The 26,526-nt window shown below is 35.2% G+C and overlaps 3 protein-coding genes across 3 annotated transcripts; 1 reads left to right on the top strand and 2 right to left on the bottom strand.

The window, feature by feature from the left end:
* Positions 1–347: 347 nt before the first annotated feature.
* On the bottom strand, positions 348–5,277 carry LOC112086449 (protein DMP6-like). The gene is given in 4 exon segments (XM_024155385.1): positions 348–523; positions 4,578–4,582; positions 4,785–5,070; positions 5,073–5,277. Coding segments are annotated over 4 exon segments (672 nt in total).
* Positions 5,278–14,380: 9,103 nt separating this feature from the next.
* LOC18015954 (serine/threonine-protein kinase-like protein ACR4) lies at positions 14,381–15,605 on the top strand. The gene has a single exon (XM_006398226.2). It carries the CDS (start codon positions 14,413–14,415, stop codon positions 15,418–15,420), a length of 1,008 nt encoding a protein of 335 aa, XP_006398289.1. The 5' UTR covers positions 14,381–14,412; the 3' UTR covers positions 15,421–15,605.
* An 862-nt stretch (positions 15,606–16,467) lies between these two features.
* On the bottom strand, positions 16,468–21,787 carry LOC18015953 (guanylate-binding protein 3). The gene is given in 15 exon segments (XM_006398225.2): positions 16,468–17,060; positions 17,063–17,849; positions 18,018–18,095; positions 18,185–18,797; positions 18,904–18,989; positions 19,095–19,217; positions 19,352–19,486; positions 19,562–19,651; positions 19,924–20,109; positions 20,212–20,313; positions 20,434–20,547; positions 20,640–20,783; positions 20,875–20,940; positions 21,065–21,226; positions 21,400–21,787. Coding segments are annotated over 15 exon segments (3,243 nt in total). The 5' UTR covers positions 21,664–21,787; the 3' UTR covers positions 16,468–16,767.
* Positions 21,788–26,526: the final 4,739 nt, after the last annotated feature.

Below are 26,526 nucleotides of genomic sequence, written 5' to 3'. Positions count from 1 at the left end.
GGATTGTTATTATTGGTATAGTCTTTTAAGAAGAATTGTTGGTTCCGTAACTGAATCTTTGTTAAAACTCTGGTAATGTGATTCTGATTTGAATTTCCGTAACAGTTTGTCTCAATGTCATTTCTTTTTCATCAGAAACGTTTTGTCTTTTTGTTTTAAGGAATTTTCTATCAGAATGAATGTAATCGTAGTGTAATTCGTTTTAACTGAAAACAGCTGAAATGATTCATGAGCATGTCGGATGCAACAATCTACACAAACATTGGGATATTTTATTTAAGACATACAACAGAGAGTTTCAGAAACCTAAAAGAGTTACAAGAACTTTTACATTTTTAAGCAGAACATCATTTAGCAGAGAGTGGAAAACCGATACCATGGCGTTTTGTAGGAAATTTAGCAAACAACATACTGCAAAACACTACTATGGCTACAGGCAAAGCTGTGAGAATCTGGACTTCTTCATATGATGGTTCGGGGAAGAAACACTTAACCGCATTCTGATCAAACAGAACCACGGCTCCTGTCAAAGTAATTCGCGGAAGTGATTTATTCATCAGCCTAAAGGCACATATATATACAAGTACATTAGTCAACTTTAAGTTAGAAACTAGCAATGTGAGACAAATTACTCTAATAATTCTAATAATTAACTATACAAAGGCCCAATAAGCCTAATATCTCTTAATACCCCCCTCAAGTTGGAGCATGGAGATCTCGAATGCCCAACTTGCACAAAATTCCTTTGAACGGACGTCTTCCAAGTGCTTTAGTGAAGATATCCGCCAACTGTTGAGTAGTAAAAACATGTTGGGTCTGAACAATTCCAGCCTGTATATCGTCTCGAATGAAATGACAATCAATCTCCACATGCTTCGTTCTCTCATGAAACACAGGATTAGCTGCAATATGAAGCGCAGACTGGCTGTCATAATATAAATCCATTGGATCGAATGTGCAATACCCATCGTTAACAACACACTCTTTAACCACTTCAACTCCTTCAATGCCCAACCATAGCTCGATACTCTGCTTCAGTTGAAGAGCATGATACAACATCTTGCTTCTTTGACTTCCATGACACAGGAGAATTTCCCAATTGTATCAACCATCCACTCAAAGATCTCCTCGTGATTGGACATCCATCCCAATCTGAATCACACCAAGCTGTAAGATGAAAATTACAATCAGATTTCAACAAAATTCCCATTTCCGGGCACTCTTTCAAGTAACGAACAACTCTCAATGCAGCCATCCAATGATCTTCTCTTGGCTCATTCATAAATTGAGATAAGATGTGAACTGAGTAGGCAAGATCTGGTCTTGTCGCAGCCAAGTAAATCAACCTTCCAACCAGTCTCCGATACTTCTCTGGATCAGTCAAAATCTTTGTCGTCGACCTTCCCAACTGATGATTTTGCTCCATCGGAAACTCTACAGGCCTACCACCAAGCAAACCGACATCAGCAATAATATCCAGAGCATACTTTCTCTGTGATAAGTATATACCCTCTGCATTTCTTGCAACTTCCAATCCAAGAAAATATTTCAATTTTTCCAAATCCTTCATATGAAAGCAATTGCTTAAATATGTTTTAAAATTTTGTATCACCTCAGGAGAGCTTCCTGTCACCACAAGATCATCCACATACACTAGAACGTGCAAGTGAACTTTATCACGAACTAATGAGAAAAGAGAGTAATCAGCCTTACTCTGTGTAAAACCGTACCCCAAAAGTGCCTTCGAAAGTTTCGCGAACCAACATCGTGGAGCTTGTTTCAAACCATACAGCGACTTGCGCAAACAACATACCATACCCTTTTTAGAAGCACTAAAACCCTGAGGTACCTTCATAAAGACCTCTTCATCCAAATCTCCATGAAGAAACGCATTGTGCACATCCATCTGATGTAGCTCCCAATTTTTCCCAGCTGCAACTTGAAGAACCAATCGAACTGTGCTCATCTTTGCTACAGGAGCAAATGTATCAGAATAATCAATCCCTTCTTTTTGACGATTGCCACATGCCACGAGTCACGCCTTATACCTTTCAATGGAGCCATCTGCATTATACTTAATTGTATAAACCCATTTACACTCAATCACATGCTTACCTGGTGGTAATTGTTCAATCAACCATGTTTAATTTCATTCTTGGGCCTCAATCTCAAGTCTCATAGCTTCTCTCCATCACGGATCCTTCATGGCTTCAGTAAAACTTTTCGGCACAACTCATTCAGTTATACTACACAGAAATGTCTTGTGTGACACAGAGAACCTTTCACAATTCACATAATTCTCAATACCATAATCATTACTCAACTCCTGACTCACAATGGAGGTTCATTGTAAATGTCGTATTGCACACATAGTCGCGTAGCTTGACAGAAGATTCTTTCTTTCTCATTCCTCGTCCCAAAGTTTCTGTTGATGCAGGCTGTTGCACAGTTTCAGCCTGTGTCACCGATGCAGGTTCTGTTACTAAAGCAGGCTGCACATTCTCAAACTGTGTAACCGCTGCAGGTTCTGTCACTAAAGCAGGTTGCACAATCTCAGACTGTGTAACCGATGCAGGTTCAGTTTGTGGCGCTGTAATTCCTAAGATATCGCGTATTTCATTTCCTATAGTCTGTCTTTCTTCTTCTGCAACCTTGTCTGACACAACCTGAGTCTGTGTCATTGTATCTCTTGTGAGAGGTTGTATAATTTCCCTTGTCAAGGCAGGTTCTATATCGTCAAATCCAACATTATCATCCACATATAGCCTCATTTGATTAGAATTAGAAGGCTCATCCACCTGTGCATTTTTTAGCTCCAAATATGGGAATCGTTCCTCAATAAAAGTGACATCCCGAGAAACAAAGATTTCATGTGTCTCCAAGTAAAATAAGTTCCATCCCTTCTTTGCATAAGGGTATCCCAAAAATACACATTTTCTGCTTCTACTCGCAAATTTATCTCCATGACGTTTCTGATTGTGAGCATACGCTAAACATCCAAAAACTCGTATCTCACTATAAGCAGGAGATTTTCCAAAGATGATTTCATAAGGACTCTTACCATTGTGTAACACAGAAGGCGTACGATTGATTAGATACGCAGCACTCAAAGCACAATAACTCCAAATTTCTATTGGTAAATTTGCCTGAAACCTCAACGCTCGTGCGACATTCAATATATATTGATGTTTTCGCTCCACTCTACCATTTTGTTGAGGAGTTCCCACACACGAAGTTTGATGAATTATCCCTGATGTACGAAAATACTCCTTCATACCCATGAATTCACTACCATTATCACTTCGCACGATTTTTACATGTTTCTCAAACTGACGCTGAATGAGAGCAAATAAATCTACCATTGTTTTCTGAACTTGTGTTTTATCAGCAAGAAGAAAAACTCACACAGCTCTAGAATAATCATCCACGATAGTTAAAAAATAAGAGGATCCACACACGCTCTGTGTTCGATATGGCCCCCACAAATCACAATGAATCATCTCAAAGCATTCTTTGCTTTTCTCTGTACTCACGGGAAATACATTCCGACACTGCTTTGCTCGAAAACAGACATCGCAATCAGAAACACTAACACTCTTTTGATCCACTTATGGCAATCTCCTAATAACCGTTTCAGAAGCATGTCCCATCCTTTTATGCCAAAGTTCCAAAGACCCCAACTTACTGACCTTCGCCACATTCACGGTCTTCTGAATACCTTGAAGAAAATACAATCCATCTTTTCTTTCACCCACTGCAATCAGAATTTGCAAAGCAAGATCCTGTATCTGACACATTTGCTTGGAGAACAACACAATGCAATTCATTGCATCAATAATCTGTGACACATAAATGAGATTGCACTTGAGTTCCTTGACAATAAGCACATGTGTCAAAGTTAACTTCTCCGTCAATGCCACACTTCCTTCTCTATCAGCAACCACAACATTTCCATTAGGCAGGCCCACTAAACATGGTGAGACTTTATGCACATCAAACATACCACTTAACGTACCCGTCATATGGTGCGATGCACCACTATCAATAATCCACTCATCTGTATAGGTGTTATCACTCACAGGATTTGCTATCTCTAATCTCGAATCAAACCATCGAACAAGCTTATGCCATTGATCTTTCTTGAGCCCTGTCACAGCTTGAGGATCAACCTGTGACGCCTCCGTATGTGACGCACATTTTTCAGTGTGTGACACATGTTCCGTAGGTTTTCCATACTTTTCCATCCACCAATATGGATATCCATATACCTGATAACATGATCTCACATCATGACCATACTTCGAACAATAAGAACACTTAATTCTTCGACTCTGAAATCTCATATTTTCTATAAAAAAAAAGAGAAATTCCCCAGGTTTTCCACCGAATAAAGAAATCCCAACCCCTTATGGCTCTACAGAAATCCCGAACCTCGTCGGTCCGAGTTCACCAAAAACAAAAGAGCAAGACCTCGTCGGTTTGCTTTTTCCAATAAACCACAACTTATAAACAAGAATTTGAATCAATAGCTAGATTAAAACTTTATGTAGCCTTAGGCTCTGATTCAAGAGCTAGACCAAAACTTTATGTAGTCTTAGGCTCTGATACCATGTCAAAGTAATTTGCGGAAGTGATTTATTCATCAGCCTAAAGGCACATATATATACAAGTACATTAGTCAACTTTAAGTTAGAAACTAGCAATGTGGGACAAATTACTCTAATAATTCTAATAACTAACTATACAAGGCCCAATAAGCCTAATATCTCTTAATAGCTCCAAACACAAGAAATGACATAGTGGCGTGTACGAAGTCTATAAACCGTAAGCTATAGGTTTTGGAACGTTCTTGAGGAAGAACAGCTGAGCCATCGATTATACGGAAGCCCTGGATTGTAGCAAACCCATAGCAAACATTTCCATTCAAGTCCTTGTAAGAATCTGTGAAACTAATAAGTATGAAACAGGAGAATCCGCATATGAAAACTAGCGATGCGGTCATGAATCTGCTAGCTAAACTGCAGCGTCCAGCGTTTGTGAAAATCGGCGATAGGATCTGGTATGCAAGACTGTCCCTGTTGGTAAGAGATTAGCTAGATGAGCTGTCGTTTGAAATGTCTGACCTATTGCCTTTTGTATCCAAGTGTTCCTTTCTATTGAAGGAAAGTCTCGAGTTTGAACTCGAATCTGATCCTCCTCCAGGAGTGGAACTTTCTCTTCATTGATCATGTGACAAGAACCTTTGATCCCAGCTTCTTCATCAACGTTAATCTCCATATTAATCAAGACTTAGATCTCTTTTTTCTTTCTTCAGGTTCTCTGATTTCCTCTGTTCTGCGTTTAATATATAACATTGGCTGCTTACTTTATTATGTTTTGCAAGCAAGTCTGAAATTTGACCTAAGTATTTGTTTAAGTGAATGATAAGCTTTGACCTTGTCTATTAAAGGATTGTGATTTTTGTTTTAAAATATTTTGGTTCCATGATTGAATCTTTTTGAAAGTTTTTTAGTATATCATTCTGATTTGAATTTTCCCATGACCATTTGTTTAAATGTCTTTCTCTATCTCTCTCTAGCTAGTCATTTTTTTTTATCATAATAGTTTTAGTTTTTTTTGGTAAACTAATAGTTTAGGTCTTCTTAGAATGTTTTGACAAAAAGAATGTAACCGTTTTTGGGGCTTTTTAGACAAGAATGAATGAATGATGTTGATGTTTATGTTTATGTTAGTTTAATAAAGGTTTCTCTAAAGCCTATGGATGTGAGTAGTTATTGCGTTGAGGCCAAGCTTTGCAATAATAATTTGCCAAGAAAAAATGTTTCATGTAAATATTCTTAACGTAAAATATTATGTAATGAGTATGTCTATTGTTAAATGCTAACTGACGTCAAAATCAGATCAGGACGCAGTCCGTGAGTGTGTCATGAGATTAGACTTGCACGTTACATTGGTTATCATATTTCATATTTGTAATATTAACGTGCAGATTAACGAAGTATCGTCGACAAATAAATATATAAAAAAAAAGACGAAACATCGATATGCGAACTAATGAAGTTATTTCCCAAGCATATTTTTTGGATCATTTGGATATGCGAACTAAAAGCCCATTTAATGAATCCTTAATGAAAATCTCACAAAAGAATGAATTTTATAAATTTGTGCTTCAGGCTGTTAACTGATCAGGATTGTAGAAATTACTAGTAGTCTATAGTTGAGCAATCACTTTCAACGTTTTGTGTTTTTTATTTATTTAATTCATCGTTTTATGTTCACTCTAATAAACTGCCGTAACAGTAGATAGACACTCAGACATAATTTTGATACGAGTCTTCTTTCTTTATAAGCATATCGATATTTATAGCTAGCGCAGCGAAATCCCAACAAAATAAGTTTATAACTATTGGAGATATTATGCTTATAGTGTAATGAAAAAGGCTTTTGCTTCAAGCCCCAAAGAATCTATAAAGTTTTCAGGGTCCTCTTTTTATAATATGTGGTTAGTATGAGTGATGTGATTCAAGGTTTCTGAGTTCAATTTTTTTTGTTGATAAAAATATAAATGGGGGAATATGTTTAGGAAATTTAACTTTTGTAAATTAAATTGGGGGAATATGTTGAGAAAATTGACTAAGATTTATTTAGGTTATCGCCTTCCTCAAACTTTCTAAGACATATTTACTTCACCATTTTTTTATTCTTTTATTTCAGCTTATTATTCTACAAATTTTTTTATGAGCGTGTTTATTTGCTATATTATTTATTTTCATCATTGATATTAGAAAAGATACCTCCAAAAACGTATTCAAATGGAGCAAAAAAGAAGAAAAATGATTGAATGATCTAACTATTATAGCTATAGAATGAGAACTAGTTAGAAACTTTGATTATGAGAGTTTGGTGAAAGAGTTTATTAGAAAACAAGGAAAAAAGATTATGTTTTAGTTTTTTTTAGATTTAAATTTTTATTTTGAATATTTTATATAGTTTTAAATTTATATTATATTTTTTGTTAAAAAATTCTATTTTTTTATTTTGCCTTAAACTCCTATAAACTTTCGCACGGCACTGGATATTAGCATTTTTCAGATATGCACACTAAAAAATTGAATTCGGATTATGACTCTACATAATCATCAATACAAACCATCAAGTTTCAAGTCTAAATTATACTGAAAATGATAATCTTATTATTTGGAAGATAGTAATCTGATGTATGATAACTTAAGATACTTTTATAGCCAAAAAAAATGTAAACTCTAAGATAACTAATAACAATTTTCGGAATTTTCTTTTTTTTTTTAGAGTTTTTAGGACATTTCCAACCCACTTTTTAGTCTTCGTAGAGTAATTTCAATCTTTTTACTATATGTAGACATTTTTAGTGACCAAGAAAACCTAAATTTTTTACAGACCTCTCGGATAATTAGTGTGTGGTTCGGTTTGGAATTCTCCTATTAAAAAAATAAAAGATGAACCAAAATTCTATAATTCTAACGATAAGAAATACAATGCATCTGCCTACGTTCTGCAAACACTAGTATTTTATAGTATTACTTTTTTTTTGAGAAAAGAGAAGATCTACGAACATGTGTAATGAAATGAGATACAATTATAACACATTGGCAATGGTGATCATTGGTGAGCATGGGCTTTAGATAACAAAACAATAAAAGCTTGGTACATCTTATCATATATATATATATATATAATATTTCCGAATTTAAGGAATTTTGATGGTGTAACCAACGTACCATTATTATAACTTATAAGACGCTCATTAGTAAATGAATAAATAATTTGCAGGATTTAAGATGTTTTGTAGATATGACAAACAGAGACAAACGTAACTATAATCATGATTTGGTACTATTAATATCATATATAATTTAAAACTTGCATGTGGAAAGTTTTTGTTTAGTGGTCAAAATTTTAAATATTTTTTATACCAAATCTAAGGATTAATTCATAATGCAATTTCTATAGATTAATGAAAACAAAACTTATTAGAAGTTCCAGAGTGATGGAAGTAAAATCGTCTATCGTGGTTTCGTATGTTGTGGAAAGAATTGTATCGCAGAGGTGTTGTTCTCTAAGGTTATTATTTTTTTTTCTCTAGGGTTGTTTTATCACAATCATATTTGTTAAATGTAATTTAAGATTGGGTGACCACTATTTGTAATAGATTTATAATTGCACCAAATGCCTATAGAAATTATGAAAATTAATTCCTTAAAAACCTATACTGTTCATGTAAACTGTTCATGATAAAAAGACATACAAACCCCTATTCAAATATGCATTCATATCTCTTTTTGTTATGAGATGGGCCCAATATCTGTTGTGTGTGTCAATTCGCACGACAACAATATCCAATTCTTGGAGATTTTTAATTTTTAAAAATTAAATTTTTTTAGTTGGGGTAAGAGCATATGATTTTTATACTAAAGAATAAACTGGCATTGTATCTGTTCTCTAAAAAAAACCCCTATCGATTTTTAGTGTCGCCAGCGAGCATAAATTTGTGCATAATATTGATTTGTCAGAGGAAATTCAGAAAGTCAAGCCGCATTGAAGGTAATATGACTAGCACCACCTATATTCTGTTTATCTTTGATTAAAGGATTTTGATTTCATTTTGTTGGTTGGAGTTTTTTGCAGATGTCGGTAACTGATTTACCGAAAAGGATTGTATCCGCCGGAGATGAGCCTTGGGGCCAGAGAATCATTACATATCAAAAATTTAGCATAATCCAAGATCTTGTAGCTGCTTTGGAAAGACGAGATCGACTTGTTATACTCTTTGTTTTTGTTGTTTTCTCCACAAACAAGTTATCTGGTCAGATAAACATTAGATTTGAAAAAGTTACACATACTTTTAGGCTGGCTTTGTTCTATGTTGCCCTTCGAGTCTTTGAGCTGGGTTAACTAGCATATTTTGCGTTTACATTACACATGAGCTGACAATCAAGTTATCTGCAAACAAAATTACCAAAATGCACTTTCAGCTGTTAACTCAATAACCATAACCGATCTATGGATAACTAAGTATTTAAGATTTATACCCACCTATAAGATGAACATTTTTAAATATGATACTAGATGATAAATCAGAACCAGATTTCTCTGATAACAATGAACAACATAGATAACATAATTGATTAGATAACTTATAATGTTAACAATTAACTGTTAACAATTAACTATGTTAATCAGATAACAACACACTTTACTATTCAAAAGTAATAATCCTATTTACCTCCTCCTGAGTACGAGTTCCTCTGACCGTCTAAGGATATTGGCCTCATTAAGTTACCTGTCAATATCTTTATTTTATTATATACATTCAGTTATACAATGACAACAAAAACATAAAGCAACCATATTATCAGTGTATGTTAAGTTATCTGACAATATTTTTATAATAATTCTTTTATCTTTCTGTGTTTAACTTCTCTAAATGGTTATACAGACAACAATGTTATCACCATTAATATGGAAGGTAACTATCTGGTTTCATTTTTGTACGCTAACGGAGATAAAAAAAATTCTAAATAATTTTTAATGGACAGTCAAGATTGAGAGGCCAAATAGTATAGGATCTCTTCAAAAATTCCATTGTACTTTAATATTGTCTGTCCCCACAAAAAGAATAAGCAATAAATGCGTTTGCAAAGACTTCTTTTCATAAATGTAGGGGCATTTCTGGATACCATGAATTTGGTAAATTGTATTTACTTCGTTTATAAACTATGTTTCCTATTTCCTCAATTTAATTTCATCCATTGGTATTCAGTCATTTAACTCTAGATTTATATTGAATATCTTGATGATGTTGTAATAGTCGTCAAAACGAAAAAAGATAGTTTCAAATTTTTGGTCTTTACAAATTTCTATGACTAATCTATAAACAAATTAAACATATTTTTATATGTTATGTTATATGAGAAATTGGTACTAATAACCACAATAAAAGATATAATATAATTCATCCAATCATATATATTATAAGCGAAGTAAAAATTTCGTTTAAAGCTCTCTCATTGAATCTTAGAGTGGCTAATTACCCTTTACCTCTCTTTAAAATTATTTTTAATTTAAAAACAAAAAAAATTGTTTACAACTAAAATCACGATTATAATATAGGTTGTAATAATATTAAATCAAATCAAAATACATGATTTTATCTCAATCTGATCAAAATCTATGATTTTATCAAATAAAAAATCACGATTTTACAACAAAGATCACGATTTTTTAAAACAAAGATAAAAAACAAAATTAATTTTATTTAAATTAATTTTTATAAAAACATTAAAAATCGAAAATTATCATATATAATTATGTTAAATCTTTAAGTAAATCTTACTTAATAGATACTTAGATATTGTTTTCTTTTTAAAAAAAAAAAATATTTATATGAATTATAAAAAACATTAAAAAATGAAAAATCATCATATATATAGTTATGTTACTCCCTTAATCTTTAAGTAAGTCTTGATAAATACTTAGATATTGTTTTTAATAAAAAATATATATGAATTATCCGATTTGCATAAATTATAAAGATTTTTCAACCAATTTTTTTTCTTCACTTACACGGTTGTAATGTTTGGCGATCATGTAAGCTATATATTTCGTGTGTTTCACATTAGTGATCTTGTGACTTCTTAAAAAATAGTTTTTGTGCTTTCTAATTTTCTATTCGGTTGTTATTTTTGTTTTATATTTGTTTCTGTTAGCTCATGTAGATATACATTCTTTTGTATATATTAGGCGATACCTTGTGTCTTCCCTTTTATAGCTCTTTCAAGAATATATTGTGTTCTGATGTATATTAGAAGTTGGATTATATTTATATTTTATAAATTATTCTTATTAATAATAGTGTTTGATGTTTTTTTTTTGTTTAGGAGGTGGTGTTTTAGCCAGACTTTCTTGATCGTTGATTGTTTAGTTTACTGCTATACCGAAGGGTAACATTTTATTTTCTTTTTTGTGCTTTAGGTTTAGATTTGTGATTTTTTTATTATCTATCATATTTATGTTTTATATATTAGCCAGTTTTGGTGCACTTTTCTTTCTCTTTTATTAGTTGGGGCTGAGTCGAACCTTTTTTATTTATTGATTCTTATCTGTTTTAAGTTTTGATTGTTTTTGTTTTTTCTTTCTTAGGTGCTCGCGTTTTATTGTTTCATCTTGCGATGCAACAGATTTCATTTGCTGGTGATGAAGACATAGATTATGGTCATGATTCGAACCAGTTCTCGGAGTCAGATAAAAGCGTTTTATATGTTTTAAAAAATTATTACAAAAGGATCATGTATTCTGTTTTGTGGTGTAGGCTCTTGGTGACGATTCAGAATGGTCTATAGGACATACGGTGTCGAAATCCCTCATGGTAATGAACGTGAGTTCACCTGGTTCTTGTGAAGGTTGCCAAGCTGATTGAACTGTTAGAAGGTACATGAAACTTTAAAAGAACACATACAAAAACATAGGTTTATTCATTTGATTATGGATTATTATTTGATCTGATGAATCCTAAATTTATAATAGTTCAAAAGAAGCTGCGGTGAACAAGGTGCAGAACATGGTGCCTGGTGGTCTGTGTTTTATCCAAGACCCCACCTGTCGCTGCCGAGAACAAAAAAAAACAAGCTAACAAGGAGTTTAGATCCAGCAAAAATGTTAGTCCACTTGGCATATTCTTACTCTCAAAGTTAGTTCTATTGATAATAATGATGATACATGAACAAAATTACTATTTTTTATTCGAACATCACTTTATTTGAATGAGCTTTGTGTGTGTTTGTCTCTTATGTCCAGTGTTGGGATATTTTTTGATATTGGTTTCTGGTTTCTTTATTTTACTTATGGGCAAAGACATGAGAAAAAAAGGTAACTATTTGTATTTTGATCTTTTGCACGTTTCTCCGACTGAAATCTTTTTCGTGTGGAGTGCTTTCATCTCATGTGTTTCCAGTTGAGTTTGAACTGTTAATTATATAATGTTGTTTTTGGATCAGAGTAAAGCTTCTCTTGCTTAAGTTTCACGAAAGATGTAAAATTTATGTTTAAGTAGCTAAAACTCTAAGTTTTCTTAAGTTTGTATGTTGGAAGGATTCAATTCCATCTAATTTTGTATTTTCTTTATTTTTTAAAATTATTTAATATGGTAACAAATAAATATTCTAGCACAACAATGTGAAAGAAATCGATGATAAATTATATACAAAAATCTGCAAATCTTTGACCGTGAAAATGTCACAATCCTTTTGTGGAGACTCCATTTTACTTAAAGTATTATTTTGATATTTGTTTAATTTTTGATATTTTTGTTATTAGCATGAAAAAAAAACAAGAAAAAATATGGACAAAAGAAAAATAAGGAAAAAATGATGAAGAAGAAAGAAAAAAAAAATAATGAAGAGGAAAAAGTCGGAAACGAAAAACTAGAATTTATCTTAATTAAATTAGTTTGTGGACTATTCAGTTATAAAATATTTTTTAGGTAATTAATTTTGAATTTTGTTTACTTTTTTAGTTAAATAGGAAACGAAAAACTAGAATTTATCATAATTAAATTATATTTTAAATAATTGTTTTAATTATTTTCAATTTATAGCATAAATCTTTTTTTTTAATTTTTTGGCCCGCGCAAGTCGCGGACTAAATACCTAGTAATTATTAAATTATGTTTTGATTTCTTTGTATAATATGTAAATATGTCAGAAAATATATTATTCACCCAGTGATACAAATTAACATAAGAGAAAATTAGATATATAATGTCAATGGCATTATGTTATTATTGATTAGGTGCGAGTTTCACCTGCCAAAGTTAGATGGGTCCATCTCGAATATTTCAATCTCATAAAATTTAGTATACTTTTTATATCATATTTTTCACTAATCGGTGACTGACTGAACATATTATAAACGTTCATTCATAAACTGGGGGCAAGTAAATGTTGTCAAAGAAGAACACATGTAAACAATCAATAGTTGCTGCATTTTCACAACTAAAACAACTTTAGGACAATAATTTATCAAGAACTAACAAATAATAATCATTAACAATATTTCTTTGCAAATTGATATTATAGATAGTTATTATTTATTTTTATATTGAAAACTGATTGACAACAAATGCATTTGTTCATGTCGTTTTACATATTGGACTAATTTATAAACTTGTTTCAATATGCGAGTTTTAACACGTATACTAAAAAAAAAAAAAAGATCGTTTGATCTATACATTTTCAGTATGCGATATTTATCAGATCGTTTGATCTATACATTACGCTATATTAACTTGAATTGTATAAAATTGATTGACATTATGAATTGAGGATTAACCAACGATAACTGAAATTATCGACAATTGGTTCCAAGTTCCAACCTTTTCTTACCTAAAAGCCCAACACCCCCAACTTTCTGCTAAATTTTTTTATAAATAACTCATGTATTTTTTTATAATTGATTTATTCACAATTGCTATGAGCTTGGTTTACTTTAAAGTATCGGTAACAAACATACTAAACTTTTTTATATAATGTTAAAGATTTCTCCATCTACCTTTATAGTTTATATATATCATCTTCTGACATAGGTTCCTACTGTTAATAGAAAAAATTGCAACAGAGTATTAGGATATAATCATATCCTAATACAATTTCTTTAAGAATGATAGCCGTAAATGACCATATGTGTAAAAATATATGTGGCAAAATATAAATAAGTTTATCACACTTCTTTTTTTTAAACAACATAGATTTCACATGTACTTTTTTAATAACACTATTTACAATATATTTTTGTTTAAATCATATGAAATGAAAAATCTACTTATTTTCGCTTTTGTCATTTTCATTACCGTTTTTGTTGCATTGTTATTGACAAACCATTTCGGTAAATATATTTTCATTATAGTCTGCTTTTGTTGTCAACTCATAATTTAATATTCTCTAAAGATATATTTTAAATCTGACACAACGTTGATATTAACCAAGATTACGATGGTACATGTTCTAATTAATATGTTGATTTTGTATAACAATTATTCTATGACAAGTTTTTGTATCTTTTTAAAAATTTATAGTGCAATAAAGATTTATTATTTACAAATTTGAAAATCAACATCCAAACATATACTTCCTGTATATAGATTTATAATTTAATATTAGCCGTTAAAAAAAAAGATTTATAATTTAATTATTAGTTTTCCACTAAAATAAAGTAGTCTATGAATATTTATTGAACATCTAGACGTATATTATTCATTCCTTTGTCTTTTTGACGTTTTATTTTAGGATCAAAAATTTCTTCTCATTAGTCGTATATATACACACACAAACCCCATAATCATAACGAGTTTCTTTTTGTTTTGTTTCAATTAAAAATAAAATGGACAAATCTGCAAAAATCGCTTACGCCTCTGTTCTATCTCTTCTCTCGCTCTCACTTCTTCTTCTCATCATCTTCCTCTTCTTATTATGCAGAAAGAAACCGATCCGGTCCGACGAACCTCTGCTTCCAGAAACCAAATCGGCCGGTCTTTCTTATCCCTTAACCGAATTAGATTCAGCAACCGACGGATTTAACCAGCGACGAATCATCGGTAGTGGTCGGTTAGGAACGGTTTACGCGGCGGTTCTTCCATCGCATAAAAACCTCGTCGCGGTCAAAAGAATACATCCCAGTTTGGTTTTGAGTAAACCGGGTTCCGGTTTTTCCACGGTTCTTAAAACGCTTTCTTCTTCTCAGCATCCCAACGTCGTCTCGATTCTAGGGTTTTCAGAAGCTCCCGGAGAGAGAATCGTGGTGACTGAATTCGTCGGAGAAGCGAGGAGTTTGAGCGATCACTTATACGGAGATTCCGATGTCGAATCGGCGGTTTCCGCGGTTGATTTTGATTGGCGAAAGCGTTTCAGAGTCGCGGCGGGAGCGGCGAGAGGTTTGGAGTATTTGCACGAAGTTATAAACCCTAGAATCGTCCATGGTCGATTCACGTCTTCGAATGTATTGGTAGATGAGAAATTCATGGCGAAGGTTTCCGATTACGGATTCGGGTTTTTGATTCCGCGTGAGAAATCGGAGATTTCTGGGTACGTTGAAGAAGGGTATTGCAAAGAGAGCGATGTGTATGGATTCGGCGTCGTTTTGCTGGAGATTCTGAGTGGGAGAAGAAGCGAGAACGGATTGATCGTGAAATGGGCAACGCCATTGATCAAAGAACAGAGATTCGGCGAGCTTTTAGATCCGAGGATAGTTGTTCAGAGTGAGACCAAGTGTTTGGTTATAAGATTTGCTAAGGTTGCTTTGGCTTGCGTTGGAAACTCGCGGAGGAGCCGGCCGTCGATTTCTCAGGTGGCGGCGATTTTGAACAGTTTGGAGAGGGAAGAAGGAGGATGATTTGAACATTTTTAAAAGTTTTGGGGGCATTTAGGGAGAAAATTGGGAGTTTAAGGGGTAGAGTAGTTATTAATGGAACAGTTTCGTAAATGTTATTTTACGCCGTGTACAAATTATATAATTTTGGCGTGTAAATTCGGTTTTATTATTCAATTAATAATGTTCATTGATGCTTTTAAACGCATCAATCTACGAAAATATATTTTAAATATATATGGTTCTTATCTATAGAGATCAAAAATAATTTGGCGTGCTCTGTCCGAAACAAACATAGACTACGAGGATTGATAATTAAAATACTGTAGGTGTGTACGAAAGAAAGAAAGAATATTTAATTAACTCATCCTGATATTTTTACGAGACTTGGAAGCTAGAATTTCGTCAAAATTGGACGGTGGACCTAATCTTATACCTTGTGGAATAAGTCAGTTTTGTTTTTCTTCTTTGGTGAAAAGAGTTTGGCAGATTTTATTTAATTTTTGATGCGTTTAATTCAGTTTTGATTCATGTTAAATTGGCATCAGAGTTAATTGCTTGATTAAAAGCGAAAATTCTTATGAATTATCATACTTATTATAAAATATTGGGTTTAAATATCCTCCTTTGTCTTTTTATTGCTAGATTTTATGTTTTTCTTTTTTGGTGTAACTACCGAATATACACCTTGGTTCTAAAATCAAGGTGTTTTGTAGATTGAAATGATAAAAGGATATGGGAAAAAAAATGAAAAAATAATTAAATATATTCATAACGAAGAAAGAATATTATTATATCACCTTTAGCATAATTCTATTAATAAATCGTTTTCGGCTTTTCCTTTACCGTTAGAACTTATCTGTAAGCTGTTAAAGAAATAATAATACCTTTCCGCGAATTTATATCACGGCAAAGAACCGTTCTTTTTTTTTTCTAGTCATCAAAACATTCAACAATCCTTTATTCCTTAACTAAGAAAGTCACTAATTTTCTTCTCTCGGTATCACATCACATTACACACGTAAGTCAAATGTAGAAAAGCTTATCACTAAAAACGCTAGAATCATTCCCTTAAAGTTAAAACCCAATAGTCAATAACGTTGACAGAGAATCAAAGCGTTTAAAAATTCCAAAGCAAAAGGTCGAAATCAAGCTCAACAGTATTCTTAACAAAAATAAAGTCTGTAAAACAAAAGGTCCAACACCAAACCGACTCAATGCCCACACAAATTAATAACACCAACACAAAAGAGACACTCATAAAACCAATAATAAAACTAGCTTCAGTACCGTCAAACAATACACAAAGTCAAAGCCTTTCTAAATCCAAACGCTTAACTCATCTCTAAAGATCGAAACTTCGAGTTTGTCCTAAGAAGTAGCTTCTCTCTGCCTCTTTCTCTCTTCCTCTTTCTTAGGAAGAACATGAGCTTCATACAAAGCAACAATCTCTTTCTTGTTTTGATGCCCTCGGTTAAGTATCAAATGCCCGAAATCGTACTTTGTCAGCTCGTGCCTTAGATTCTGCACTGTGAACTTCTTGTAGTCTTCTGCTTCCTCCTCCTCCTCGCCTTGCTGGTTTTGAGTGTCCTCATCGACTCTAGAAACCGAAACACCATCCTCATAAGCACCATGATCATCTCCTCTTGCGCTTCGAGATCGTTGTTAGTCCTCAAGATTCTATCACTTGTTTCACCAATGTCCATATCAATAACGTCTTCAGTTCTGGTCCGTTTCCCACGTGACGAACTCGCAGCTCTGATTTTGTTGTCTAATGCAGTTTCTTTTAGCCTAGCTTGAGCTAATTCCTGCTGGAGATTATCAACGCTTGCCTGTGCAGCTTGCAGCTCAAGCGAAAGAGCTTCAGCTCTTCGGTTCGCAGCTATATGAGCCTTACGCTCCTCATCCAATAGCTTCTCCAAAGACTTCACGTTATGCGCCCTCTGCTCATTGGTTATCTTTAGCAATGACTCGATCTCTTTCTCTCGTTCTTCGACTCTTCCTTCCAAGACTGTAACTTTGGAGACAGCCTCCATCTCAGACACACGAAGTCTGTGCAATTCTTCTTCCAAATCAGTTTTCTGCCTCTCTAAGTTTTCGACTTGTCTCTCCGCTCGCTCAATCTGAGCAAGTCTTTCCATTGCCAACCTCTGACTCTCACTTTTCTCCTTTTGGGAAGTGACGGCATCAGCTCGAGCTCTGTCCGCCAGTTCAGTAGCGCGTTTAGCTTCTATTTCAGCTGCCTTGCATCTCTCTTGGACTTCATCGAATCTTTCAAAGTCAGATCGGTACTTTTGCTCCAAAAGGATTTTCTCCTGCTCCAACCTGTTTGCCTCCTTTTCATATGCTAGAGCTTTTGTGCTGGCACTGTCTAACCTATCAATCATTTCCCTTAACTCTAATTTCAGTGATGCTGTTTCCATTTCAAAGCTTTTAATTTTCGACTCTGCCGCCTGCAAAAGATACCACACAAGCTAAGATTCACATCCCACAATTGTTCAACCGAAACAACCAACTTATCAGGATGCAAGGAGCGATAAGTAACGGAAAGATATCACACATAAGGAAAGAGTTACTGAGACTACGTTAACATAGATATACTATCATTTCGAAAAGCTCACCTTCAAATCTGACCTCAGAACGGTTAGAGACTGCTCGGCCTTCTCAATTTTTGTAGCCTTCTCCTTAATTTCTTCATCCTGAAATTGATTAACACCGCATATTGATGATATATTGATGATTACAAAACTTAAAGTCGTCTCTTTACAAATAGGACAAAGAAAGATACCTTTTCAGCTAAAGTGAAAGTAAATTCCTCCCTAAGAGCGTCTTCCCTCAATTGGGTTTCCTTGCCTGAACGTTCTTGCACTGAAGCAGCCTTTTGAAGAGCAGATCTTGCCTCTCCAACAGCAAAATCATACTTCCTTTTCCATTCCTCTGACTCTTCTTGAGAGGATTTGGCCTGTTCTCTAGCTGCAGCAAGCCTAGCTTCAGAAGTAGTACTTCGTGTCCTAAGGACTTCCATTTCAGAATTACGCTGATCTTGAACAGCTTTCTGTTTCAAAACAAGCTGGTCATACTTTCTTTTCCATTCTTTGATTTCTTCTTGTCTAGATTCCACAGTTTTAACCAAAGTGGAGCATCTCTCATTCAGCGAACTGTTCTCTCCCTGTAATTTAGTTATGCGTTCTCTATATATATCTTCCAGTTTCTTCTTGTCCATGTTGGATTCATCATAACGTTTCTGGTATTCCAACTTGTATTTCTCACTATCATCCAACTGCTGCTTTAAATGCTTCATTGCATCTTCAACAGAACGGAATTTCACTGCAAGTGAGTTCTTCTCTATAGCGATATTATCTATAAGTCTTTTGGTGAGATCATATATCGGTCCTTCCAAGCTGCATGGTTAAAAACAAGATCACAAAATGCACAGGAAAACTAAACGGACCTCTAAACAAACTAGACGTAAATTAAAATCAGCGGGGAGAGGAAATATTAAAATACCTTTGTTGCAAGAACACCGAAAGTTTCTGCCATTTCCCTGGGCCATGGCATGATGCTTCATAGTCTGACAAACGAGCTTCTAGAACCTGAGACAATCAATCATTAGATATAAGTAAAGAGTAACAATCAGCAACCAATTAAAACCACGTGGGAACTTCCATCCGTAGTACATCTAGCCATCAGTAACCAACCTTGACAACATTATCCATATTCGCATTAGAGGCATGGCAAGCTGCTCTCAGCTGCTTCTCCATACTTTGGATAGTACTCGTGCATCGCAAATCTGCCTCCATGAATGCATTTTTTTTGTAATCCTGAATCAACAAAAGATAATCTATATCAGGCATAACGCAGTAAGAGAAAATTCACGTGAAAACTTGAGTAAGCAAATCGTATTAACCAGCCAAAACTCAAAAACATAATGCTTGTTGCTGAATAACATTATTACCGTAAATCTTTTCTTCAAGTCTTTGTGGAGAAGATCCTCGTATTTTTTTCTTGCTAAACCAGTCCCTACAGCATTAGCGTTAAACATAGCCAAGGCTTTTCGAACTGCTTCTTCATGTTCTTCCCTCAGTGCACCCTACATATAGCAGAATTGGAATGAAGCATTAATCATCGATTACAAATAACGAGAGGCTAACGCCAAAGTACTTACTTCTTCAGGAGTTTTTGATTGGTCAAAGGCAGCCATGTAGGTTTCTACACCGGAGTCATATGCTCTTCGACACTCAGTTTCTTCCACACTCTACAAGGACATAATCAAAAACTCACTTTATGAAGTGTATCTGAGGGAAAAATAGGCTAGAGAATGCATTAATAACATCCCAACGGATCCCCACGATAGTTTGAAGTACACAAATGTCTGAACGCAATAATCAACCATATGTTTACCAATTAATGATCCACACTTTGTAAAATAAACCTGGTCATATCCTTCAAGTCTCAGAGTTTTTACGAAAAATAATGGGTTTTGACGTCAAATGTATTGAAAATCCACAGAGGTAAGAGATATCAAACCTGCCAAGATGAGGTTATTGTTGGCACGGCACCATTATTCAATGCATCCAGATAAGACTGTGTAATACCGACAAGAATAGGACCAGTCATCACAGTACCCCCTAATTGCTTGGGCCTCGTCTTCTCAAAAACAAACTTGGTCAATGCATCCAGGCCAGCGGCGAACTCAGGTCTCAATTTATCCAACTGCATAGCACAGGATATAATGCAACCAAGTATTAAAAAAAACATCCAAGCCGTTACAGCATAGTATTATAGGTGAAACAGCATGCATAGAACGATGCTAACCGAAATTTGATCAAGTCTCTGGAGGTCCTTTTCATTGTTCAGAGGCCTTACAAGGGGAAAACACTCTCGGTCGGGAAAGAGAGCACGAATGGAATCTCGGATCTGCAGAGACATTGTTTTCATTAACATTGACTCACAATTGTGCTACCAAAAAATTACACTTGATAGCCACACCCAGCTTTCCCAAGAGTGGATGACTATATGAATGAATACAACTATTACCTCATTTTTAGCACCAATATCTCCTCCACTACCTTGAACCGGCCTTAACGCAATTTCTAAGTAGTCACGCGGAGAAATCTTACGGTTATCTTCCACTAGATCCAGATAAAAGTCCTGCAGGTAAAGATAGCAAAGTTAATACATAAATATCTATAAGCTATAATATCTACATAACAAAAAATTACATCAAAATAGCAGAGAATTACCCTCAAGAGCCAGACAAAGATGGGAGAAAACTGTCCAATTTCAGAACGTGAACTCGTTCCTCCAGACGCTTTTACACGGATATGCTTCGTCATTTGAGTGACAAGAGAAAGTCGATCGAGTGAAGCTTCGTCAATACCTCCCATCTGACACATACAAGCAAATACAACAACTAAGCCAAAAAGATAACAGCTAAGGCAGACATATGCACAAGTTCGAACTGGAACTTTAACAAACCTGATTGTATATGAACATGCTTGACAAAAGAACAGCTAATGAGAATATCTGAGTGCTATAGGTACCCTGTAGCATTGGAAGTAAGAAAATCAAGAACATGTTGATAAACCCAAAATCTTGGAAAGAAACCAAATTTTTGTAAGCGGCAAGTCACAAAGCAATTTAGCTGGTAAATTACAGTTTTACTTACCGTTTGGTCGTAAGCATCAATCCCTTCACTATCTAACAACAAAAGATTATAGTCGGTTCCATCAAGAGCTTTTTGTTTAATAGGAGAGCTCCACAGCCAAAGCCCCTTGGTACACGGCTTGTGTGTTGATGCTACTTGAAACCCATTACTTCGTCCAAGAAGCTACAAAACGCAAAAAAAAAACAATTCAGAAAATCAAAAACAGAAACCCTAATTTGCCAAAAAAATCTGGAGCTCGAAACAATGTACACAAAATCAATCGATCAAACAAACAACATTACCCACGAAATACTTGGAAACAAACTTCAAGGGAAAGAAAAGCAGCAAAACCCTACCTGGTTCAAAATAAAGCTCTTTCCTTGACGAGCCCTACCACAAACCGAGACAACACCGATCGGTTCCTTGACGAGTTGCAAAGTAGCTACAGCTTCAGGGTCCATACGAAACTTGCCTTTCTCATCACAATACACTAGACGAATCGGTCTCGGTGGGCCTGTCACTGCAGACGACGAAGCTGGAGATATCGAAGGGTATGATATCGGTGACGGAGAGGCGGAAGACGGAGAGTCTTTCGCTCCTCGACTGAAAAAACCTCTCATCTCTGTAAACTTCTCAGAATTCGAACTTCCGAAAAATTCGCTTGCTTTAGCTTCGCTTAAAAATGGGAGTTTCCTGAATTTACTGGTTTTGAAAAAGAGGGGAAAAAGTAGGTAGCGTTAAAGAGACGAAGAGAGACCTAAGATCCGTTCGAGTCGAGGGAGAGAAAGGACAGCGATTAAGGAAACTATATGGGCCTTTATGGGTCCAAATGTATGTGTAGTTTCTTTTTTTGTATAGCCCAGTTTCTCATTAAAGCAAAATCTGGCCAATCTAAATTTTAATGATTTCATCTTCAATGCTAACGATCGAACAAAACTGTTTTTCCTTAATGAAAATTTTCTTAACCCAAAGCAACTGAATAAAAACTAATTCTATTTATTTAACCCTGGAAATAAAGGATTCATTATGATATAGAAATGTATCCAAGACTGATTCATGTTCAAAAAAAATTATTAAATTAAATTTAATATCTATACTATATAAAAACAGCTGTTTGAGGCTCCTCATCCTATCCACATCAGCAATTCTAAACACTATATCCTCTTGCCACATCATCAAACCAAAAAACAAACTCTAGGAAAGCTTTTTGTTTCTAGGAGTTATCCACAAAAAAAAGACTATCAATGATAGCCACGTGGTTAGGACAAAATTCAACGTCTAAGCTCAGTTATGGTAGATTGGTAGTCGGTGGTCTTCTCATCTCCCTCCCCCCACTTCTCTACCTCTTAATTCTTTCTTCCCTACGTTTCTCGCACATTAAATTAGCCACTACTTTTGCATATTTAGCTTCATCTTCTTCACTTTTTTTCGTATCTTCCTCCCAAAGCACCTTCAAACCACCAACCTCTAAAACATAAAAAGGAAAGTCTATTGTTGTTCTACATGGATTCATCATGCAAGAGTAATCAGTGAGATAGCCAAATCAACAACATTTCTTGCAGTGGATTGTTCTACACGGATTCATTATATATCAAAGAGTAGGCGGCGACAAAACCTAGAAAAATATAAGGCTCTATTACGCACAATAGGAAATCACTTAGGTTACCTATAGTCACTCAAACATGTACACTTACATCTTCATTCATCTTGCTAGCCTTTTAGTCTTCCCTCTTTCCCGCCTATCTCTGACTTCCTCAAGATTTTTTTACCCAGCTTATTTGTCTATATTGTCTACCTGGGATACATTTGCGTACCAATACATCTTTTAAATTAATGTGAACTCTGTTCTGCCCTATGTTCTTTATTCTGTCATGTATACTGCAAAAAGTGCAAAAGATTTGATATAAACGCACATGGGAATGCCCTTAAGATATTTAGGAACTATGAATGTTGTGCGAAAACAGTTTCCTTTGATGTCTTAAGGACTTCGAAGGTAGGCTCCTAATTCTGCTTTATTGACATATATAAATTCTCATATGAAACTCAAGAGATATGTTCACTAAGAGTCAACAAATATATGTTTTCAAGTTTTGGTTTATTACCAAACAAATTTAATGAGTTTTCTATGAGTTCGCAGATAAGATCATACTGGCAATTATGGTGGTGAGGTAATATTACTAATATGATAGGAGTGGAGGGTATAGATTGTAAAAGGAATAAAGGGTATAGATTTGCTCAAAAATAGAAAAAGTGATGGTGATCCGAAAATTTGAAAAGGTGCTGCATAGAAGAAGAACCATTCACATTTGCTTATGATTTATTTGTCGGTTTATATTGAAGATTTCGATTTCTGGAAATTAATGTTAGTAAACGTATAGAATCTATCAATATAAAATTTTCTAATATTGGTAGAATAAATTCTAATGATTAAATTGTCGGATCCAAACCTTTCTGATGATTTCATTATATCTGATTCCAGTTTATCCAATATACTACTCTTCAATTATTTTTTGTTTTGGTCAAATTCGTTTGTTAGAATTTTATGTAATTAGATATTCTGAGTCATCTTTATGATTATTTATTTATATAGCTCTTTAATTCAGCATATATGACATAGGTGTAAACTGGAAAGTGTGGTGGTGATGATGTAAAAGCAGTGGAGATTCTTTCCAATTCCTAATGCTTAATCTTCGAAACGTAAAAGCAAACGTGGTTTCATCGCTGAAAATAATTTTTTGCAGTTGGAAAATATAATAATTTTGGACACTAAATGTAGTAACAACCAATCAAATGCAGTCTTGACAATACACAAATAATATTGCAACGAAAACTTTCAGTTATCTCACAAAAACAACGCTATGATGTAATAACATCTCAGTTAAAAAAACGCACTGCAAACAAAAAAAAACACAAATATAATCAGTTAACTCAATTTATGTTGTGAAAACTTCTTAGAAACTTTATTAATCACTGGAATGTATATATAGAGTACATAGGGAATCTAGGTTAAGTACAATGCCCTGATGGGCCTAATGGGCCGGTATAAGAGTCCATATATGATATGTGTTATAACACTCCCCCTTGGACGAGTGAACCGGGTCAGCTACTCAATCGGGATCTCGATAATGCGCTGGGGAATGTTGCCTCATTAAAACCTTACCAGGAAAAACCCAGTGGGACAAAACCATGGTGAAGGAAAAAGAGTACAACACGCATTACTCCCTCTGATTGTAGCATCACTGCAGATCTCTAAGTCTATACATTCCTATCTGTTTGACGAGCTTCCGGTGTGTTGAAGTAGGCAATGATTCGGTGAAGAGGTCAGCTGAATTCTCACTGGATCGGACCTGCTGAACGCTGAGAGTGCCGTCCTTCTGCCAGTCTGAGGTTGAGAAGAACTTCGGTAGAATGTGCTTCGTCCGATCTTCTTTGATATATCCTTCCTTGAGCTGAGCTATGCATGCCGCGTTGTCTTCATACATCACCGTGGGCTGTGTGTCTTCGTCCATACCACAATCTCTGCGGATGTGCTGAGTCATGGAGCGCAGCCAGACGCATTCCCTACTAGCCTCATGAATGGCTAGGATTTCAGCATGGTTTGATGAAGTGGCAGTGAGTGTCTGCTTCATTGATCTCCAAGAGATGGCTGTTCCTCCATGCGTAAAAACGTAGCCAGTTTGAGACTTGGCAGTGTGCGGATCTGATAGATATCCTGCATCGGCGAAGCAGACTAACCCATCTTTATTTTGGTTAGTATAGAAGAGTCCTAAGTCTTGAGTACCTCGAAGGTATCTTAGGAGATGTTTTATACCGTTCCAGTGCCTCTGAGTTGGAGATGAACTATATCGAGCGAGGAGGTTCACGGCGAAACATATGTCTGGTCTAGTGTGACTAGCCAGGTACATTAACGCTCCTACAGCACTGAGGTATGGCTTTTCAGGACCAAGGATTTCTTCATCATCCTTTTTGGGACCAAGAGGGTCATCACTTAAGCTTCTAACTACCATTGGGCTGGTCAATGGGTGAGCTTGGTCCATATTAAATCGCTTGAGTACCTTTTCGATATAAGCCGATTGATGCACAAGGATTCCTCCTTTGATGTACTCAAGTTGTAATCCCAAACAGTACTTTGTTTTGCCTAGGTCTTTCATTTCGAATTCTGCTTTTAAGCAGTCGACTGTTTGGGAGATCTCACCAGATGTTCCGAGGATGTTTAGATCATCCACGTATACTGCTATGATTACAAATCCTTTGTTTGAGTACTTCTTGATGAAGATGCATGGACTGATGGGGTCATTTTTGTAGCCTTCTTTGATGAGGTAATCGCTGAGGCGGTTGTACCACATACGCCCACTTTGTTTCAGTCCATACAAGGATTTGTTCAGCCTGATGCAGTATTGATCTCGAGATGCATTTTTGTCTTTTAGTTCAATGCCATCTGGGAGTCTCATATATATTTCGTTGTCCAGGGGCCCATAGAGATATGCGGTTACAACATCCATTAACCGCAGATCAAGATTTTCTCTTATGGCCAGACTTATGAGGAATCGGAATGTTGTTGCATCCACCACTGGAGAATAAGTCTCCTCATAATCGATTCCGGGTCTCTGTGAGAATCCTTGTGCTACAAGCCGTGCTTTGTATCGAACGACTTCACCGAGTTCGTTCCTTTTGCGCACAAAGACCCATTTGTGGCCCACTGGCTTGATGTGTGATGGGGTCCGGATGATCGGACCGAACACGTTTCTGAGTTTGAGACTCTTTAACTCCACGTTTATGGCTTCTTTCCATTTTAGCCAATCTGTTCGATGTGTACACTGTGTTATTGACGTGGGTTCTAGATCCTCTTGCGTGAGCGCAACATCAAGTGCTACTTTGTATGCAAAGAGTGCATTTAAGTCGACTTCTTTTCGATTCCATTGTATTCCGGACATATTGTAATTGATGGAGATCTCATTGTTATCTTCTGAACCTGGAGATTCGGCGTCCCGAACTTCTATTGAGGGTTCATTAGATTGAGTCTCAGCCGCGGCTATGTCTGATATTGCAGGAATCCCGGTTTCGGTTATTGCACCTTTCTTTGATTTCCGGGGATTCTTATCTTTGGAACCGAGAGGTCTGCCCCGTTTGAGACGTGGTGCAGAATCTGTAGCAACTTGGGTCTGTCCCGTTGGGACAGCTATTCGTACTGGTGCATTACAAGCTGGGATGTACGATTTGGTTACTTTGGTCGGGTCAGCAAAGGAATCTGGCAATTGATTAGCTAGCTTTTGATAATGAATAATCTTTTGGATCTCTGAATCACATTCTAGAGTCCGAGGATCTTGCCAATTTAATGATGTTTGATTCCATGAAAGATCTTTGACCAGCTTGTTTGTCTCACCACCTAAAGAGGGATATACGGATTCATCGAATTGGCAATCCGCATATCTGGCCTTGAAGAGATCTTCAGTGGTTGGCTCGAGATATCTTATGATGGTGGG

The sequence above is a fragment of the Eutrema salsugineum genome, unplaced genomic scaffold (assembly GCF_000478725.1).
Source record: "Eutrema salsugineum unplaced genomic scaffold, Eutsalg1_0 scaffold_20, whole genome shotgun sequence".
Taxonomy (NCBI): domain Eukaryota; kingdom Viridiplantae; phylum Streptophyta; class Magnoliopsida; order Brassicales; family Brassicaceae; genus Eutrema; species Eutrema salsugineum.
This window is presented reverse-complemented; position numbering and strand designations above follow the sequence as displayed.

What these genes read in the sequence shown, in the direction of transcription:
- LOC18015954 (XM_006398226.2), top strand. Translation starts at nt 14,413, where the DNA reads ATGGACAAATCTGCAAAAATCGCTTACGCCTCTGTTCTATCTCTTCTC.